The 15,761-nt window shown below is 47.7% G+C and overlaps 5 protein-coding genes and 1 non-coding gene across 7 annotated transcripts; 2 read left to right on the top strand and 4 right to left on the bottom strand.

Moving 5' to 3' along the window:
* Window positions 1–340: 340 nt before the first annotated feature.
* On the bottom strand, window positions 341–1,552 carry FOIG_13110 (uncharacterized protein). Its single transcript, XM_031214179.1, has 2 exons — window positions 759–1,552; window positions 341–712 (listed from the first exon to the last, which is right to left on the bottom strand). The coding sequence occupies exons 1-2, from the start codon at window positions 1,486–1,488 to the stop codon at window positions 390–392; spliced, it is 1,053 nt and encodes a 350-aa protein (XP_031056327.1). The 5' UTR covers window positions 1,489–1,552; the 3' UTR covers window positions 341–389.
* A 2,083-nt stretch (window positions 1,553–3,635) lies between these two features.
* FOIG_13109 (uncharacterized protein) lies at window positions 3,636–5,006 on the bottom strand. Its single transcript, XM_031214178.1, has 4 exons — window positions 4,678–5,006; window positions 4,506–4,623; window positions 4,118–4,458; window positions 3,636–4,064 (listed from the first exon to the last, which is right to left on the bottom strand). The coding sequence occupies exons 1-4, from the start codon at window positions 4,805–4,807 to the stop codon at window positions 3,862–3,864; spliced, it is 792 nt and encodes a 263-aa protein (XP_031056326.1). The 5' UTR covers window positions 4,808–5,006; the 3' UTR covers window positions 3,636–3,861.
* A 483-nt stretch (window positions 5,007–5,489) lies between these two features.
* FOIG_13108 lies at window positions 5,490–5,578 on the top strand. The gene has a single exon. It is a non-coding gene; the product is annotated as a tRNA-Trp (tRNA).
* Window positions 5,579–5,781: 203 nt separating this feature from the next.
* On the bottom strand, window positions 5,782–7,524 carry FOIG_13107 (uncharacterized protein). The gene has a single exon (XM_031214177.1). The coding sequence runs from the start codon at window positions 7,424–7,426 to the stop codon at window positions 5,927–5,929; it is 1,500 nt and encodes a 499-aa protein (XP_031056325.1). The 5' UTR covers window positions 7,427–7,524; the 3' UTR covers window positions 5,782–5,926.
* Window positions 7,525–8,370: 846 nt separating this feature from the next.
* Window positions 8,371–12,761, bottom strand: FOIG_13106 (uncharacterized protein). The gene is made up of 6 exons (XM_031214176.1): window positions 12,406–12,761; window positions 11,512–12,356; window positions 11,033–11,459; window positions 10,833–10,985; window positions 9,202–10,785; window positions 8,371–9,152 (listed from the first exon to the last, which is right to left on the bottom strand). The coding sequence occupies exons 1-6, from the start codon at window positions 12,502–12,504 to the stop codon at window positions 8,475–8,477; spliced, it is 3,786 nt and encodes a 1,261-aa protein (XP_031056324.1). The 5' UTR covers window positions 12,505–12,761; the 3' UTR covers window positions 8,371–8,474.
* Window positions 12,762–13,050: 289 nt separating this feature from the next.
* FOIG_13105 (uncharacterized protein) lies at window positions 13,051–15,688 on the top strand. 2 transcript variants are annotated; one of them, XM_031214174.1, is made up of 8 exons: window positions 13,051–13,181; window positions 13,246–13,269; window positions 13,316–13,434; window positions 13,486–13,925; window positions 13,985–14,280; window positions 14,343–14,777; window positions 14,837–15,072; window positions 15,119–15,688. In XM_031214174.1, the coding sequence occupies exons 1-8, from the start codon at window positions 13,122–13,124 to the stop codon at window positions 15,549–15,551; spliced, it is 2,043 nt and encodes a 680-aa protein (XP_031056322.1). In that variant the 5' UTR covers window positions 13,051–13,121; the 3' UTR covers window positions 15,552–15,688. The 2 variants fall into 2 exon arrangements, with proteins under 2 accessions (XP_031056322.1, XP_031056323.1); XM_031214175.1 differs by lacking the exons at window positions 13,051–13,181; window positions 13,246–13,269; window positions 13,316–13,434 and having other exon boundaries at window positions 13,448–13,925.
* The last annotated feature ends 73 nt before the right edge of the window (window positions 15,689–15,761 follow it).

Raw genomic sequence — 15,761 nt, 5'->3', positions numbered from 1 at the left:
AAAGAGAGGGCGGCGGCCGGGGGAACGCGCCTTCCACTCCCGCTGCTTCGCAGCATAACTCCGTGCCGTGTTCGCCGGCTGTTCGTCCTTCTTCGCCTGAAGGCCCGCCCTCCGGGCGGCACGGGCACGCTCGTCTGCGGCCGTGTACGAGTCGTCTGCGGCCATCTCGGTCGATCAAGGCCTTTCTACGTGGTGTTTGTTTCCTGTCTGGGGCCTGATAAGTTGCGGGGAACTTATCAAATGCACTTATCAGGCGCCGCGCACACGATTTCACGGGCTGCTTTTTGCGGGGGATAAGTCGTCACGTGGTCTGAGCGAATTACGACGTAATTGCGGGCACCATCGATAAGCAATGATAACTATCTATGAGTATCTGCGATGAAGCCTGCCTACTCATAACCCAGCCTCTTCGTATTGATCAAGTAATCCACCACTTCTGTAACACTCGCCTCCAAACTGATCCAACCACGCCCGGCCCATTTCTGTAGGAGATCAAGAGCAATATCGTTCTCAATGTTGTATATCAACTTCGGGTCACCAGAAATAAAGTTATCAACGAAGTTGCAATTCGGGTAAGCGCTTCGTAGGATATCAAGACAGTCATTCCATGTAAATGATGCTGCGAGAACTTGGATGCGTCGACCATGTACTTCGGGGTCGATTGCAGCGGCGACATGGATAATCGCAACATCGGTGACGTGGCTGTAATACACTTCTCATAATTAGTCACAAGTATTACTTACGGAGATATTACTTACTAGCAGGGGTTTGCAGCTTTTCAAGATTCCCCAAATACAGCTGTTCAATTAGCTGGGGAGGCACAGACCGTAGATGTTTATCATCTCGGAGGTCTCCCAGGATAACACAAGGGCTGACCGAGTTGACTACCCAGGGGAGCTTCTCATCTTTGACAAACTTCCAGACAGCTTTTTCTGCCTCAACCTTAGCTGCAAAATATACCGGCAGAATTCGATCCGATTCATATGGAGGAGGGGCCCAAGCAGCTTGAACCGCAGCATCGTTCCAAGTGTCAAGGTTTGTGATGGTGTCACCGACACCGGGAACTGGAAAGGCAGCAGCCCAAAAGGTAGAAGTGAAGACAAAACGCTTCACGGATGGCTCCTTTGCTGCTGCTCGACAAACAGACAAAGCTGATTCTATAGTGGCTGGAATAGCAACATTGGGGTCAGGAACCAAGTCTCCAATGACTGCAACATGGATGACAGCTGCGACACCCTGTACGGCTCTGTCGAAGTCATGGGGTTTGGTCGTATCGGCAACTACAAGCTCGATATGGCCACGTTCGGCGTACTTGGAAACAAAGTCATCCTCTAGTAGCCACTGGCTTGATTCCAAGTCTCGAACAGTGCCGCGGACCTTGAAGTCTCTCTTCAACAACTCGAAGACAATGTGACTCCCAGTGTAACCATTGGCGGCTGTCACAAGAACCCAAGACCCTTTGGGGATTGCCGTTGGATGCTCGGACATTGTGGTAGGAATATGGGTGTTGAAGAAAAGAGGAAGGGTTTTGAGTTAATGACAGATCAACCAGACTGGATTGCAGCAGCTCAAGGCTGCTTTATATCCTTATTTCATATTTGTTCTTTAGTATACATAAAGGCTGAGCCAGCCTGCGGAGTCTGTTCACACATGACAGCAAGTAAGTTAAAGTTTCTGCCAATCAGAAGTGAGTCTCACACAGTGACAAATCCTTATTCTGATAATGCATTATCGTAGCCTTGATCATAACTCAAATAACAAACTAAGTTGTTGGCCACAGAGTTCGTGAGCCAATTGGATAATCGTAACAAGTCCGGCAAGCCCGAGCATATTCCTTTTCAGAACTAGTTCTGTCAGAATATTAGCCACTAACTACGAGACCAAATATGCGTAAGCGGTGTACACAACAGGGTTTCATCACTAGCCAGACTTGGTTCGTCTTATCCCGAACTCTTTGGTCGGCATCTTCCGTCTTTTAAGCCTCAGCCTGACATATGTAAGGTTCAGTTCATGTTTTGTCGGAGTTTACGATTATCGCCGGTGCTTCCGCCACCAGAGAAGATAAATGGCAAAGAGAACATGACCAATGGTGTTGACTCTGAGGAGCGAAGTTGGTAGTTTCTGTGCAATTCGGGCGATGATCTGTATCAAAAACCATATTGCCTGGAGTAAAACGATAGCTTTGGCCCGACTGTCTGTTGTGGATTGTCTTTGATGTCGCTCGGATCCACGTCGGGAGATGACCACATTTAGCCAGAAGAAGAACTGCAGATGGTGAGCATGTCAGCCTCTGTGTAGGAATTTGGAAAAAGATCCAAGTCTTCGTCAACGTCAATGACAAAGCCACCCGTACAACATAGAAGCTGTGCAACTCTGTCCATTTGTGACGCCTGTGGGATGTTCCGGGGGTTTGTCTTGGAGGACTCGTATCTCCAATTCAACCACTTACTGATGCGGTAGAGGAAGCTTCTCACATGCAGGACGATGTTGCTACCGTTGGGGGAAATGGGTTGATACAGGGTTGCTCATAGCAGACATACGTAAGCATCTCGCCCTCATCAATATCACTACCTAAACATTGCTGACACAGAGATCGTGACAACTGACGGGAGTGGCTGCAGTGAGTGTTCCGTACATATAGCACTCATCCAGCTGACTGTTTCATCTAAAAGTGAAAATGAGTTTATTCAGACATGCTACAGAGCCCCTCCCAATTCCATCAAGAGAAGCGTCCAAAGCATATGGGCTATACACAATGAAACAGGTAAATCCTTCCCAGAAGCATGTCTCCTCACACTCACGGGTCAAGTCAATGTCTGGTCCCATGTCCTAGGTTATGACTTGTTTCTGATTATTCCTGTTTATGTCTTTAACACTAAGATTCCTCCACGGTACAAGGTTGCTACTCGCGAAAACATCGCAGTATGCACGATATACTTCACTGGGGTAACCATATGCTTCTTCTTATTCGCAACGTAAACCCCTACCTCTCAGTCTCTTTGAACTAATCTGAGCCTGACAATCATAAATCTATCACGCAGTCTCAAACCATTCTTCTCACGTCCATCATCTCAGCGGTTAGCTCGACTACATCGGCATTTTTATCCTCATATATAGCGCAATGATTCCCTTTTTATACTATGGTTTCGTTTGCGACCACTTACTGCGTAATATCTACTGGGGCTTAGTGACAATTCTCGCTGGACTGTGTGCACTATTCACAATGCACCGAGATTCCGAACTGCCAAAGCGAAGGCTGTTCGTGGAGCCCTCTATTCTGCGTTTGAGGAACTAGCGGTTTTGCACCTGTTATCCATACTGTGATGAAGTAAGGCTGGGATGTCCAAAGGTATAGAATGGGATTGATTTGGTACTATATGTGGCTTTGTTTAAAGGTATTGGCGTCGTTGCCTACGCTCATAGAGTAAGTTGAGTCTGGATTACGGACAGCAACTGACATCCTATTTATTCGCCTGAACCTCGCCGATTACTAATATTTTCCTTTGCAACAGGTGCCTGAGAGATTCTTTGCAGTGACACTCGATATCGTGGGACAGAGTCACCAGATGCTTCATGTTTTCGTCATTGTTGCTGGCATCATGGACGTCATGGGATGTTTTGGTGATTTTGATTATCTTCACGAATATGGATCACGGTGTATATAGAGAGCTAGTTTGTCTCAGACCAGTCTAGATTCAAGCGGAAATGGCTGTGGCTTTGGCAAATATGGAAATCGTTATTAGGTAACTATATGATGCATAGTCCTTGTCATGTGCCAGGACTCCGTGCAAGAGAAGGAAAGTGGAAATGCCTCTGCTGATGATTGGAAGAGGTCATGATCTGCAACTTGTAGACTGTGAACTAGTCCCATGCATTAAAGAAACGAACAGCTTGATAGAACGCTTCGTCTTTAGCAAAGACTTGCTGCGGGTTCGATGCATTTGCACGAACAGCAAAACCATGAGTAGTACCACTGTACAGAACCGAGGTGAAAGGCTTGCCTATCTTGGTAAGGATAGCTTCAGTCTCTGCTTGCCTGGGCTGGGGGAAAATTTGATCCTCGGCTAGATCCATATTAGCTTTTGATTTTATTGTATTATTACGTGGCGAAACTGACCAGCGCCAGCGATGGACACGGGCTTTCTGACAGCCTTGATCTCCTCAGTAGCCAAGAGACTGGGATGAGCAGTAAAGCCAACATCAACTTTGCCGTTCTGACCAAGTGAGCGAAAGACGTAACGTCCACCGTAGCAATAGCCTGTTGCAGCGATGGAGTTCACTTTGAGCTCATTGCGTAGGTAGTTGATTGCTTTTGCAACAATTGGGTCAGTGACACTTGGGGGGTGCTTGGCAAGGAACTCGGTGATGTTGAAGTCGGGAGTTTCCTTTGCTGGGTTACCCTGAAAAAGATCTGGCGCAGCGACGACGAAGCCTTCTTTGGAGAAGTTGTCGACCAGCCTGTTTTAGATCAGTAGAGAAAAGTCAAATGCAATGGGCAACCTCACTCTCTATTCTCCTTCAGCTGGATACCATAGACATCGGTAAGAAAAAGAACACCAGTTCTTTTTCCAGGCTTCTTATGGCCAAGATTAAACCTTCCGGGCTTGGATACATAGAGATTCACTGTATATAGTCAATTAGGCACTCAGTGAAAACTATGTGTGAGGGAATACTGACATCCTTGGTATTTCACAGTTTCGCCCTTCTGATGTTGATTCGCTGCCGATTCTTCGGCCGCCATCACCCCGCTCGGGGCAATAGAGGTGAGGAGAGACAGAAAGGCGGCAATGGGCTGGAAGAACTTCATTATGATGGCTTGTAAGGTCGCAAGATATTGAAGTGGAACGGTAACAAGGAGGAGGGAAAATATACAACGATTTAGGATAGGTGTTGCTTACGAATGGTCCAGTAATCATCAGGCTAAAAGAGATTGGCTGTCGTCATTATGCTTGTTGTGATGTTGACATTCCTGGATTGGACGGCATTATTGCATGCTTGAAAGTCCGTGACGACGTTGGAGCGGGGGAGGCAGGGGGAGGCAGGGGAATATGCTTATTCGATACAACCTTATTTCAAGAAAAATGCCGCTCTTTGTCTGGTCCCTACCAACCCTCAAGGAATTTCACATCTTGAAGCATGGTGCCGCGAGTGACTAGTTGTTCTGAAGTTATAGTAAACTTACCTAAATCTTGTCATTAATCAAGGTTTTGGTCTTAGGTCCCTACCTAACCTGCCAATTACTTCAGTCTCCAGTTCGTGATTTCAATATTGTTTTAGCTCATGGGGCGTTAAGATACTCCAGCCATGGCTTATATATAGTCTAATAGTTTCGAAAGGCAAAGTCTATAGTAAATGCAGAGTTTTAAAAAGGCCCAGCCTTGTAGGACATCTCGTAACGCTGAGTTGTAACGACTGTACTACGATTACTCCTAGGCCCAACAGGAGCCAAACCATTATGGGTTTTCTTTGTAATTCTTTTATCCAACAGTGGGGCGCTGGCGCAACGGTAGCGCGTCAGATTCCAGCTATTAAGCACGGAGATTCCTGAAGGTTATCGGTTCAAATCCGGTGTGCCTCAAACTTTTCTTTTTAGTTCTTGACACGAATCTGTTTTTCGATATCTGTAGAATTTCATCAATAAGATGATTCGAGTTGAACTTGCACCCTCAGGATAGCAAAATTAAGCTTAGATAAAACGAGCCAACTATATAAGCCATTTAGCACTCCTGGCCCACTTCCTACCTAATTGGGCCATTAACCGTACCTTACGTGAATCTTGGAGCATCTATTTTACTTGCAGACGTTAAAACTAGACAACATGAACTTATTTTTATAACTTAATTCTTCAAACTCGATATCCTTTTCCGTTACTTCTATGAACTAACGATATATATATAATAAACATTTGCTGCCTTCACTTGAAAGCTCAAGGCAGAGGGATAGATTGCTTGTGACCAATGAACAGACCCTCAGGATCAATCTTGGCCTTGATCTTCTTAAGTCGCTCATAGTTTGCACCATAGAGACGTGAACTCCACTCCTTCTCAGTAAGCTCGGTATCAGCATAGTTGACGAAGCCACGAAGCTTGGAGCCGCCCTTGACAAGAGCATCCTCAAATGGTTTCATCAGACCTCGCAGGTAAGGAATAGCGTCGGCAGGGAAGCTGGAAGGGTTGACAGAGTTGGCGTCCCAGCGAATTAACCACAGGTTTCTGCCATGAGCATAACCTGTGTCGCTATCTTTGATGTTGCGGGAGACACCGCCCCAGAGATCAAGGTAGGCGAACTTTGTCAGATCAGTTCGATTGAAGGCCAGTGTTGTGCTCTCGAAAAGGATCTGAGCTTGTTCAAGACTGAGAGGGTGGTCGGTCGTAGTGGTGAGAGATTGAGTGTAGAATGCTCGGCCACCGAGAAATCCGCCGTCGGGCTGGTTCATGCCAGCACCAGCAACAGCGACTTCAAGGTCCCACCAGGGAAGGACAGTCTTCTTGACCTCGACGGCGGACTTGATGGTCTTGAGCTTGTTAACAAGAGGACGAATAACGCTGTCAAAGCTGTCGGGGTTGCCGTAGAAGTATCCAGTACCATCGTATGGAGGAGCCATCAAGCTCCATCGGAAGGCAAAGGTATCAGGGCAGTCCTTGCTGGTGGCATAGTCCTGGATGGCCACGAGAGCCCTGGCGCCGTCTCTGGGGCTGAGATCGCCCATAGAGAGTGTGAAGTTGATAGCCTTGTCGAACTCAGGCTTGAAGGTCTTGGTAGTCATGGAGAGAATGATACCGTAGGAAGCTCCAGCACCTTGAGCAGCCCAAAGGAGCTCGGAGCCCTTTCCAGCCTTGACAATGGTGCCGTTGTACAGCATGTACTCAACCTCGACAATGTTGTCCATGGGAGTGCCAAGATAACGTGAGGTAGTACCAAAGCCGCCTCCAATACTGGATCCAGTGACACCAACATGGGCACCACGGACGTGAGGAACATGGCGTCCAGCAGTGTCCCAAAGATACTTGGCAACAGGTCCAACATGAGTGCCGCCACCGAAGGTCATGAGGGTGGTCTTTGAGTCATACTTGACGTCGTCAAACGCAGCCATGTTGATGACCAAGTTCCCGGGCTTTCCGAAGCCATTTCCTTGGAACGAGTGCGCAGGACCAAGGGCATTTGCGTTGACATCAGCCTCTCGCGCACATTCTAGCGCAAGGGCGACTTCATCGCGAGATTCAGGGAACGCAATTGCAGCAGGCTGGGGACGAATACGCTTCTGGAACTGAGTTGTCTCTGCGGCCCATTGACTGTCAGACTCGATGACGTTTCGCACGACGGCCTTGTCGAGGCACTTGGTCAATTCCTCAGCTTTGTTCTGAGCAAAAGCTAGTGAAACGAGAGAGGCGAAGACAAAACGTCGGAGAGAGCGTGGGGATGCCATGATTGCAGAGCTGATAAAGATCAACGCTTGAGAGAATGAAATTAACTCATATGGGTGATTTCATTGTATTTATGTCTTACTGCCCCTGTTCGACTTTGAGCAGTTTGAAGTAATACACGGGATTAAGCTTCGGCCCTTTGTAGTGGTGGGTTGCACGGGGAAACCTACAAACCCTGTCATAACTCACCTTGGCTTTAACAGGCTAAAATGCAACATTCCTACAGCACGGTTATCACTGTGATACAATCCTTCCAGCAGCAACTTCCATCCTATTATGGAAAGGTCGCAATCACCAAACTTACGACAACGGCATCATGCAAACGTCCCTGTCTCAAAGGGGAATATACCTCAAGGGGTATGATCTTCTAAGCCACACTTTATCTGACTCAACTACCGGTATTGGATTCCTTCTGAACCTCCAGCATTGTATGGAGACTTGCCAGCATCAAGCTCCACTATTACCAGGTTCGGCGAGCCAGGTTCCGACGTTTCTAGATTTCGTTACCTTCTATATCCAGGTCATGTTCCGCTTTCTACGGATAAGAATCTTGTTATTACCCTTTCGTGGCATTATGTTGCAGCAAATGTGGACTTTTCCGTCTGAAGTAATTCAGCCTGTTAGGTAAAAACGGAAATCCATCTTAGATGAGTTGGCTTGATGGAGTATAAGAGGATTGTCATCGCTGTAAGGTCCCATGTGCTTGTTGCAAACATCGTTAGTGTAGGATGCTTAAGAATAGGCTTAATTGCACGTTTCAGAAACTTTTCCGTGCTCACTAGTGTACCGACCGCTCCGACGGGGCGAAGCGAGTAGTCCAAACTATATGCAGGGGTTGTATGTCACTGCTCTCAGGTCAGACTGAACCTACCCTGTAGGATATCGTTTGTCACCGTCGAGGAGTGAGTGTGTAGATATAAGAAAGTTTAAATAAAAACACTAATATTAAGAAACGTAACAAAGAGAATGTAACTGAAAGGAGCTAGATGAGCTCTCTAGATGGGTACAAAAGTCTAAATCTAAATGCAAATCAAAACAAAAGGTCTATCCCTAGGCCTCTCTATCTAGTGACTGAGCCTGACACATATCCGCATACACGCCTCCCTTAGCCTGAAGTTCCTCATGCGTTCCCACCTCAACAACCTTCCCACCAACAAGCACAAAGATGACATCAGCATTTCGAATAGTCGAAAGTCGATGAGCAACCGCAATCACACTGCATCCGCTTTCCTTTCTCGTCTGTTCCAGTGCCTCCTGGACGAGTTGCTCCGAGTGTGTATCAAGCGCCGAAGTTGCCTCATCGAGAAGCAGCAGCTTCGGTTTGCGGATAAGAGCACGAGCAATGGCGATTCGTTGACGTTGGCCGCCTGAGAATGCTGTGCCTCGTGCACCGCATGGAGTGTTGAATCCCTCTGGAAGGGAAGAGACAAAGTCGAGGATATTGGCTTGTCGAGCAGCCTCGTTGAGTCGCTCGTCAGATGTATCATCAATTTCACCATCAAGACCCATCAAGATGTTCTCTCGTACAGTTCCTTCGTAGAGGACAGGCTCCTGCTGAACCATGGACATCTCGTTGCGGTAGAGGCGAGGCGAAACATCCTTGACGTCTTGCTCACCAACGCAGATCTTGCCAGATATAGGATCGTAGTATCGCTCAAGTAGAGATACCAGGGTTGATTTACCGCAGCCACTGGGACCGCAAACAGCAACAAACTGAGATGGATTGATCTGGGAAATGTCAGTAGGTAGTCGTGAGATGGGTAAACGAGAGACTCACATCCATTGAAAGTCCATGAAGAACTTTGGTACTGCGACTCTTGTACTTGAAGTGCACATTATCAACACTGATGGGCTGGTCAAGATCCGGACCTCGATCTTTGTTCTCATTGGTCTCTTGAATGACTGGTTGCTCCTCCCGCAGGTTAAAGAGATAGTTTGCCGCACCCTTTGCTCTTGTGAGACTACCCAAGTTGGCAAATAGCTGGGCACCAGCTTGGCCCGCAAACAAAACACCCATGAAAATGAGGAAGAACTGTTCTGATGTGTACTCGCCAGAGGAGATGAGTCGTGAGCCGTACCAGAATCCGAGTGCCATAACCAGAAACTCGATGGATTGTGAGAAGGCGTATGCAACCATCGAGATCGAGAGAGACTTGACCGATTGGGCGACGATGCTTGACAGAGTCTCAGAGTATGCCTCAATAAAGTCCGACTCGGCGGTCAAAGAGGCAACGGTCCTCAAAGCGGAAACAGCCTCGCTAGCAAGACTGGCACTTTCTCGGAATCTTGCCTCATTGCTTTCATGAAGTCTAGACTCAAGGCGGATCTTGAAGTAACCAGAACCCATGAGAAGAGGCAATCCTGCAAACACCATGACAAGAGCCAGTTTCCAACCATACGCCAGTGCAAGAATAGAGCTAGCAGTTATGTTGACAATCATGACGAGAATAACATAGATGTTCAGTCCAAGAAGCTCTGTCAAACTCGTGGGGACCGAGGACAATGTTGAAGCCAATGCACCGGATGAGTTCTCAGTTCGATCAAAGAAGTCAATGTCCATGACAACCATGCGACTGAACAACTCAAGGCGGTACTGATGAGAGATGGATTGAGCCACGTGGTTGGAGATGTATCCGATGGTGAAGTACGCAACTAAATTACCAAGCGCAATAACGAAGAACATAAGGGCATAGAAGTTGGCATCCGAGGCGGAGGGTTGACTGGAAGAGAAGGCTGTGATGAGTCGGGAGAATAGGACAGCTTGGCCCGGCCAGGTAGCTGCGGCGATACTGCAAGCGAGCGCTGCGACAATGATGTGAGGGAGAAGGGCCTTTTGTTCCTTGAGGATGAGGAAGATGCTCGTCAGAATCGAGCGGTCCTTTGGCTTGGCATCTCCATCCTTGAGCACCATGGACTTCTCGGTTTGCGCTGTCATGACGCGCGCCACCTCCTCGTCTGTCTCGACTTCGACCATATCCTGCTTCGCACTCACGTTTTTGTGAACTTGATTCGCGGAAACTGCAAGGTTCTGTGCACGAATGAGTCTGGCATAGTGAGCATTGAGTGTAAGAAGTTCCTCGTGAGTACCCTGCTCAACAACCTGGCCAGCTGAAACAACGACGATGTTGTCAGCGTCCTTGATGGTTGATAGGCGATGCGCGATGACTACCGTGGTTCTCTCTTGAGAAACTCGTGATAAGGCCTTTTGAACGATTCGCTCGGCATTGGGATCGAGGGCACTTGTTGCTTCGTCAAGGAGAAGGATCCTAGGATTAGAGACAACGCTGCGCGCAATGGCAACTCGCTGTTTTTGGCCACCGCTAAGCGTACCGCCTCGCTCGCCGAGATATGTATCATAGCCCTAGGCAATGTTAGACAAACTGGGTTGAAGTTGAGGAGCGTGCTTACCTGTTCAAGCTTTTGAATGAACTCATGAGCGTAGCTGGCTTCGCAGGCTTCCTGCACCATCTTCCTCTGTTCATCAAGACTTAGGACCTTCTGTGCCTCTGTGAAGCCCTTGGCCACATTCTCAAACACCGTTCCCCTGAACAGAACCGGTTCCTATAACTAAGTTAAATACATTCGAGAACAGAAAGAAGCTGTCTTACCTGTTGAACAAGAGCCATCTGAGACCTAAGCCACTTGACATTTAGCATGGATACATCCATGCCATCAAGAAGGAAGCGGCCAGAGGTTGGTAGGTACCATCTCTCCAACAAACCAATTATAGTACTCTTTCCAGAGCCACTGGCTCCGACAATGGCGGTCGTTTTGCCAGCTGGGATGTTCAGACTGATGTTGTTGAGCACGTTTGTGTCAGGTCGAGAGGGGTATGAAAAGGAAACGTTCTCAGCCTCGAGATGGCCGTGGCACTTTTCGGGGACTTTGCCTTCATTACCGAGAGGATCCAGTAAGGAAGATTTGTCAAAGATCTTGAAGAGTTCGGAAGCGGCTGCCGCGCCGTTGGCCAGAGCTGGGACCTGTGGATAGAGAAGACCGATCGATGATGAGGCAAGCAAGACAGATAATACAACGCTATGAATGGTCAGTTGTTTTTGGAGTCTTAAGTCAAGATTGAGAGTCTTACGTGAATACAGTACCAACAGAGTCGATCTCACCACTCTGATACATACGGAAACCCTGCCAGAAGGCCAAAGCATTTCCAGCGTACATGCAGAAGTAAGTTGATGAGCTCATGACACCGTACATGAAAGACTTCTTCTTTCCATGGACGTGAGCCTCTTTGAGATAGTCGTCATATCGCACTGTCATTCTGCCCTGTGCCCAGAAGGCATGGACCGTTCGTATGGAAGCCATGACCTCTTGGGCGAAGACATTGGCTTGGGAGTAACTACCCTGAACCTTTGCTTCGATGGGCGCATCAAGGGTCATTCCAACGCCAATGATGAAAAAGAAGAGAGGCACGACAGTCAAAGTGATGAGTGCCAGCTTCCACTGAACTGCTATCGCGACGACAAAGGATGAGACAAACATGGCCAGTCCTTGGATAAGAAGTGACAATTTCTCGGCAATGCCCTGGTTGATACGAGTAATATTGGTAGTCATCTGGGTCGCGGGTGATCCAACATTAGCCGTATCAAAGTACCAAATCTCGGTTCGAAGAAGATGTTCCAAGAAACGTTGTCGCAGTACTCGTGTTGTTCGGATTCCGGAAACGGTAACAGTCAAAGTGGCCAGATAGCTGAGGACAAATTTGCCCACAAAGAGATAGACAAACCATAGGACGAATGTGTTGACCTCATCCTGAAAGCCCTCGGGATCAAGCTTGCCACTCGCATAGTCGCTAAATCGGCCAGTGAATTGTCCAAAAACAATAGTCATCAAGGGGAGTGTTGCTCCAGAAGCAATGGAGCAGATAAGGGATGTGAAGTTGAGGATCCAGTCGAGGCGGTCGGCGAATCGAAAGACGCGCTGTAATGTGTAAGTCGTGAGTTCATCTACTCCAGTAGAATAGTCATACCCAAAGATCTCCAAGTTCAGCCTGCTTTTCAGGCTCATCCTTTTGTGTTGTTGTAGTTGAGTCCTCAACAAGGATCTTCTTCTCGTTGTCGGCGTCCATGATGGAAGTTAGTGGAGAATTTATTATGAAGGTGGTAAAAGAGAAGAGGAGAAGTTGAAACGAAGGCTAGAAGCCTAAAGGAACGCTCAAGAGAAAGAAGTGAAAGAACTGTCTAATTGAGATTGTTTAATGTCAAACTAAACGAGGGTGGCGATGTCTGGATACTTATTCACACTCCATGGACATGTCTGAGCTCACATATCTACGCAAGCAGGTCATACAGAATGGCTCATGCTGACTGCATTCCCATAATTTCGCTGCCAAGACAATCAATCCCATCCCTGAATACGCTGCAGCCTCAGAGGAGATGCCAAAAATAATTCATCAAAGGTGTACTAAATCTAGACTAATTTTACCTAAGCCTTTTTGTCGCTTAGGCTGCCTGTTAGCTCACTCGTTTGAACGGACCCGCGGGAGACACGGACAGCCAATCGATATGATCTGCGCTAACAGAATTAGGGGCATCTTGTAGGGCTCGGGACCACGGGCCCGCGCCTCCGAGGTAGCGAGGTGTCAGCATTCCCTCTCCTCCGCGAGCCCGTTCTCCCGCAACACAACCTTTGACCTCACATTGCATTAAATTTCGCTTAGTGGGTTAAACTTGGTTCGTTAGGGTCATGTCAGGAGAGGAGACTATTCTGGCTAGGCGAGCTAGGCTCTCCCAGGTCCCGCGAGCGGTACGTACTGCTCAGACAAAGCCCTCTTATCCCATTCTGGCTCAAGACACTGACAATGCAAAAGTGTGAAGCATGTAAAGTCCGCAAGGTGATTGGTATAACCAAACTGTTATCTTCATTCCTGACTCTCCTAGATTCGCTGTGACAGATCCCATCCTTGCGGAAACTGTAAAGCTGCAGGTATAGCCTGCCAACAAGCTCATTCTGTTCAGTCAGATGCACGTTCAAGGCCAGACAACCGAATAAGTCACTTGTAAGCCCGTTTGCTCTCTGTTCATTTACAATTACTCATATCTCCCAAAAGAGAAGAATATGTGGCTACTCTTGAAGCTAGACTGGTCAAGGTTGAGTTGCGTCTAGACAAACAACCTGAACAGCCATTGACTTCCACGCCTGCTTCAACATCCGCGCCCACGGGCCCGAAAGAGGCCTCTTCCATTTCTCCAGCTGGTTCTTCTGAGCCCAGTGTCTACGATGTAGCCCCATCTCCTGGTGGTGCATTGTACGAGGGAACATCGTCATTCCTTCAGCAATCTGTCCAGGCTAGCCAAGAGGTTCAGCGCTCTGCAGCTGCAGAGAGTCCTGAAGCAGCACAGACCATCAGCGAATCATTCAACCAGTTGAACTCTATCTTTAAAAGTCAAAATGATAAGAAGTTGCCATTCGCGGCCTCAACTCGACCCATGCCAGAAATTACACCTCTACCAGCTTCTGTTGTCCTTACTATTCTACGCAAGATCAAAGGCAGTAACCAACACACATTTAGAAACGACTGGCGATCCAATAACTAACCCGCTATATAGCTAATCCGACCAGATTCTTTCCTGGCCAAGCGCTCACTGACGTGCGTCTCATTGAGCATTTATGTCAAAAGGTCTACTTCCCAACGGAACCAGTAACCCTTGGACATATTACAAGCGTCAATGGCATCATGCGGTTACTCCTCCGCGAATTTATCATCACAAAGGATAGCCTTGCTGAAGAGCATAACCTGGAGGAACTGAAAGCGCAGGCTGAGCGAAACTTTGACCGAGGTCTGCAAACCTTTGAGCTTATGACGGTGCCCAGTTTTGAGAATATCCTGGCCATCACAGCCGCGGTTAGTTACTCTCAGATCGCCTTTGAGGCCAGGCTTTTAATCAATTCTTTTGTTCATTGTAGGTTCTCAAGATTCAAAACGAAGCCGCTCCTGTTCTGGCTCGTTCATTAGTCAACGCAGGCCTCAGTCACTGCCAGATGATGGGCTACCATCGAGAGGTAACCTATCAAAAAGACCAAAGTGGCTTCGCTGACAATAAGCGTCGACTTTTCTGGACGCTTTATGTCTTTGACAAGACTAACTCTCTTCATTTCGGTAATGCCTCAAGAGTCCAGGACTTCGAAGTTGACGCGCATTACCCTACAATACCGGACGACCCAGCCGAGAAGCCCTGGACCGAACTGTTTCGACTGGCTGTTAGGCTAGCCAAGATCCAAGGCTTGATATTTGATAAGCTTTATTCTGTTGCTGGCCTACAATCCCCTGCTGTAGACCGCAGACAATGGATTGATGCTTTGGTCGCCGACATGCACCAATGGCGATATGAATTGGACCATGTAGGCTTACCTTCCGGTATTTTAAATCGGTTTCGACCACTCAACTGACACGTGTGCAGATGGATGGAAGTACAGTGCGCTTTGTTGAGATTCTTAAGCTTTCAATGACCCATTGGGACATCATGTACTACTCAACTCTAACCATTCTGTTACGAGCTCCAGCAATGCCAGGAGTAGGTACAGACATGACATCCCAGTGCTTTCAAGCAGCAAGGCTCTCTCTACAAAGTCATCTTCGTGCATTCTCAGGCTACGGTGGCGACAAGATGCTCTCGAAAGCAGATTACATCGACTGGTAAGTCAGCCCTAGCCTGTTCAGATCCGACAGCTTACACTTGCAGGGCTCTTCATAACTCATCATTCACACCTTTCGTCGTTATATTCCTGCACTCGATAGCAGCATCTAGTCTTGAAGACGTAGAGCTTCTCGAGCAAGTAGTCACCACGTTCCGGAGCGCCCGAGATATGAACATTGGAGCTGAGAAGCTCTATCAAATCTGTTCTACCTTTGCACGGCTTGCCCGTCGAATGGTCGAATCTCGAAACACGTCGGTGGGCATGTACGATCAGAATAATGATACACTCCAGGTGGCTGGTGTGTCCGAAAATGTCCCCTTGACTTGGACGGATGTGGCTGGTGAGCCTTCGGAGCAACAGACTGGAAGTGATGGCTTTGCGGACTTTCTCACTGATGACATGACCAACATATTGGCTGATTGGATCAACGGACAGCCCCCTGCATCTGATATGTTTGCTATGGATTTTGGGGAGTGATCTTGTTGATAACTTGATTAGATGAGATCGAAGTTTAAAAGAACTAGATGCCTCGTCTTGAAACGCGTAACTGGTGGATCATTTCCATAAAATCAGGCAGCTGATTAATATGTGAGACTTCTCCAAGGCAACTATATTTGGTGAGACATTTGATGTTGCAGATTGAATAATATTGTTGCCTTAAATTCGGGGCCGTGGCAAATCCCTCAT

Source organism: Fusarium odoratissimum, assembly GCF_000260195.1.
Source record: "Fusarium odoratissimum NRRL 54006 unplaced genomic scaffold supercont1.30, whole genome shotgun sequence".
In the NCBI taxonomy this organism is placed as follows: Eukaryota; Fungi; Ascomycota; class Sordariomycetes; order Hypocreales; family Nectriaceae; genus Fusarium; species Fusarium odoratissimum.
Note: the sequence above shows the minus strand (reverse complement) of the source record. Positions and strands in the feature narration are given on the sequence as shown.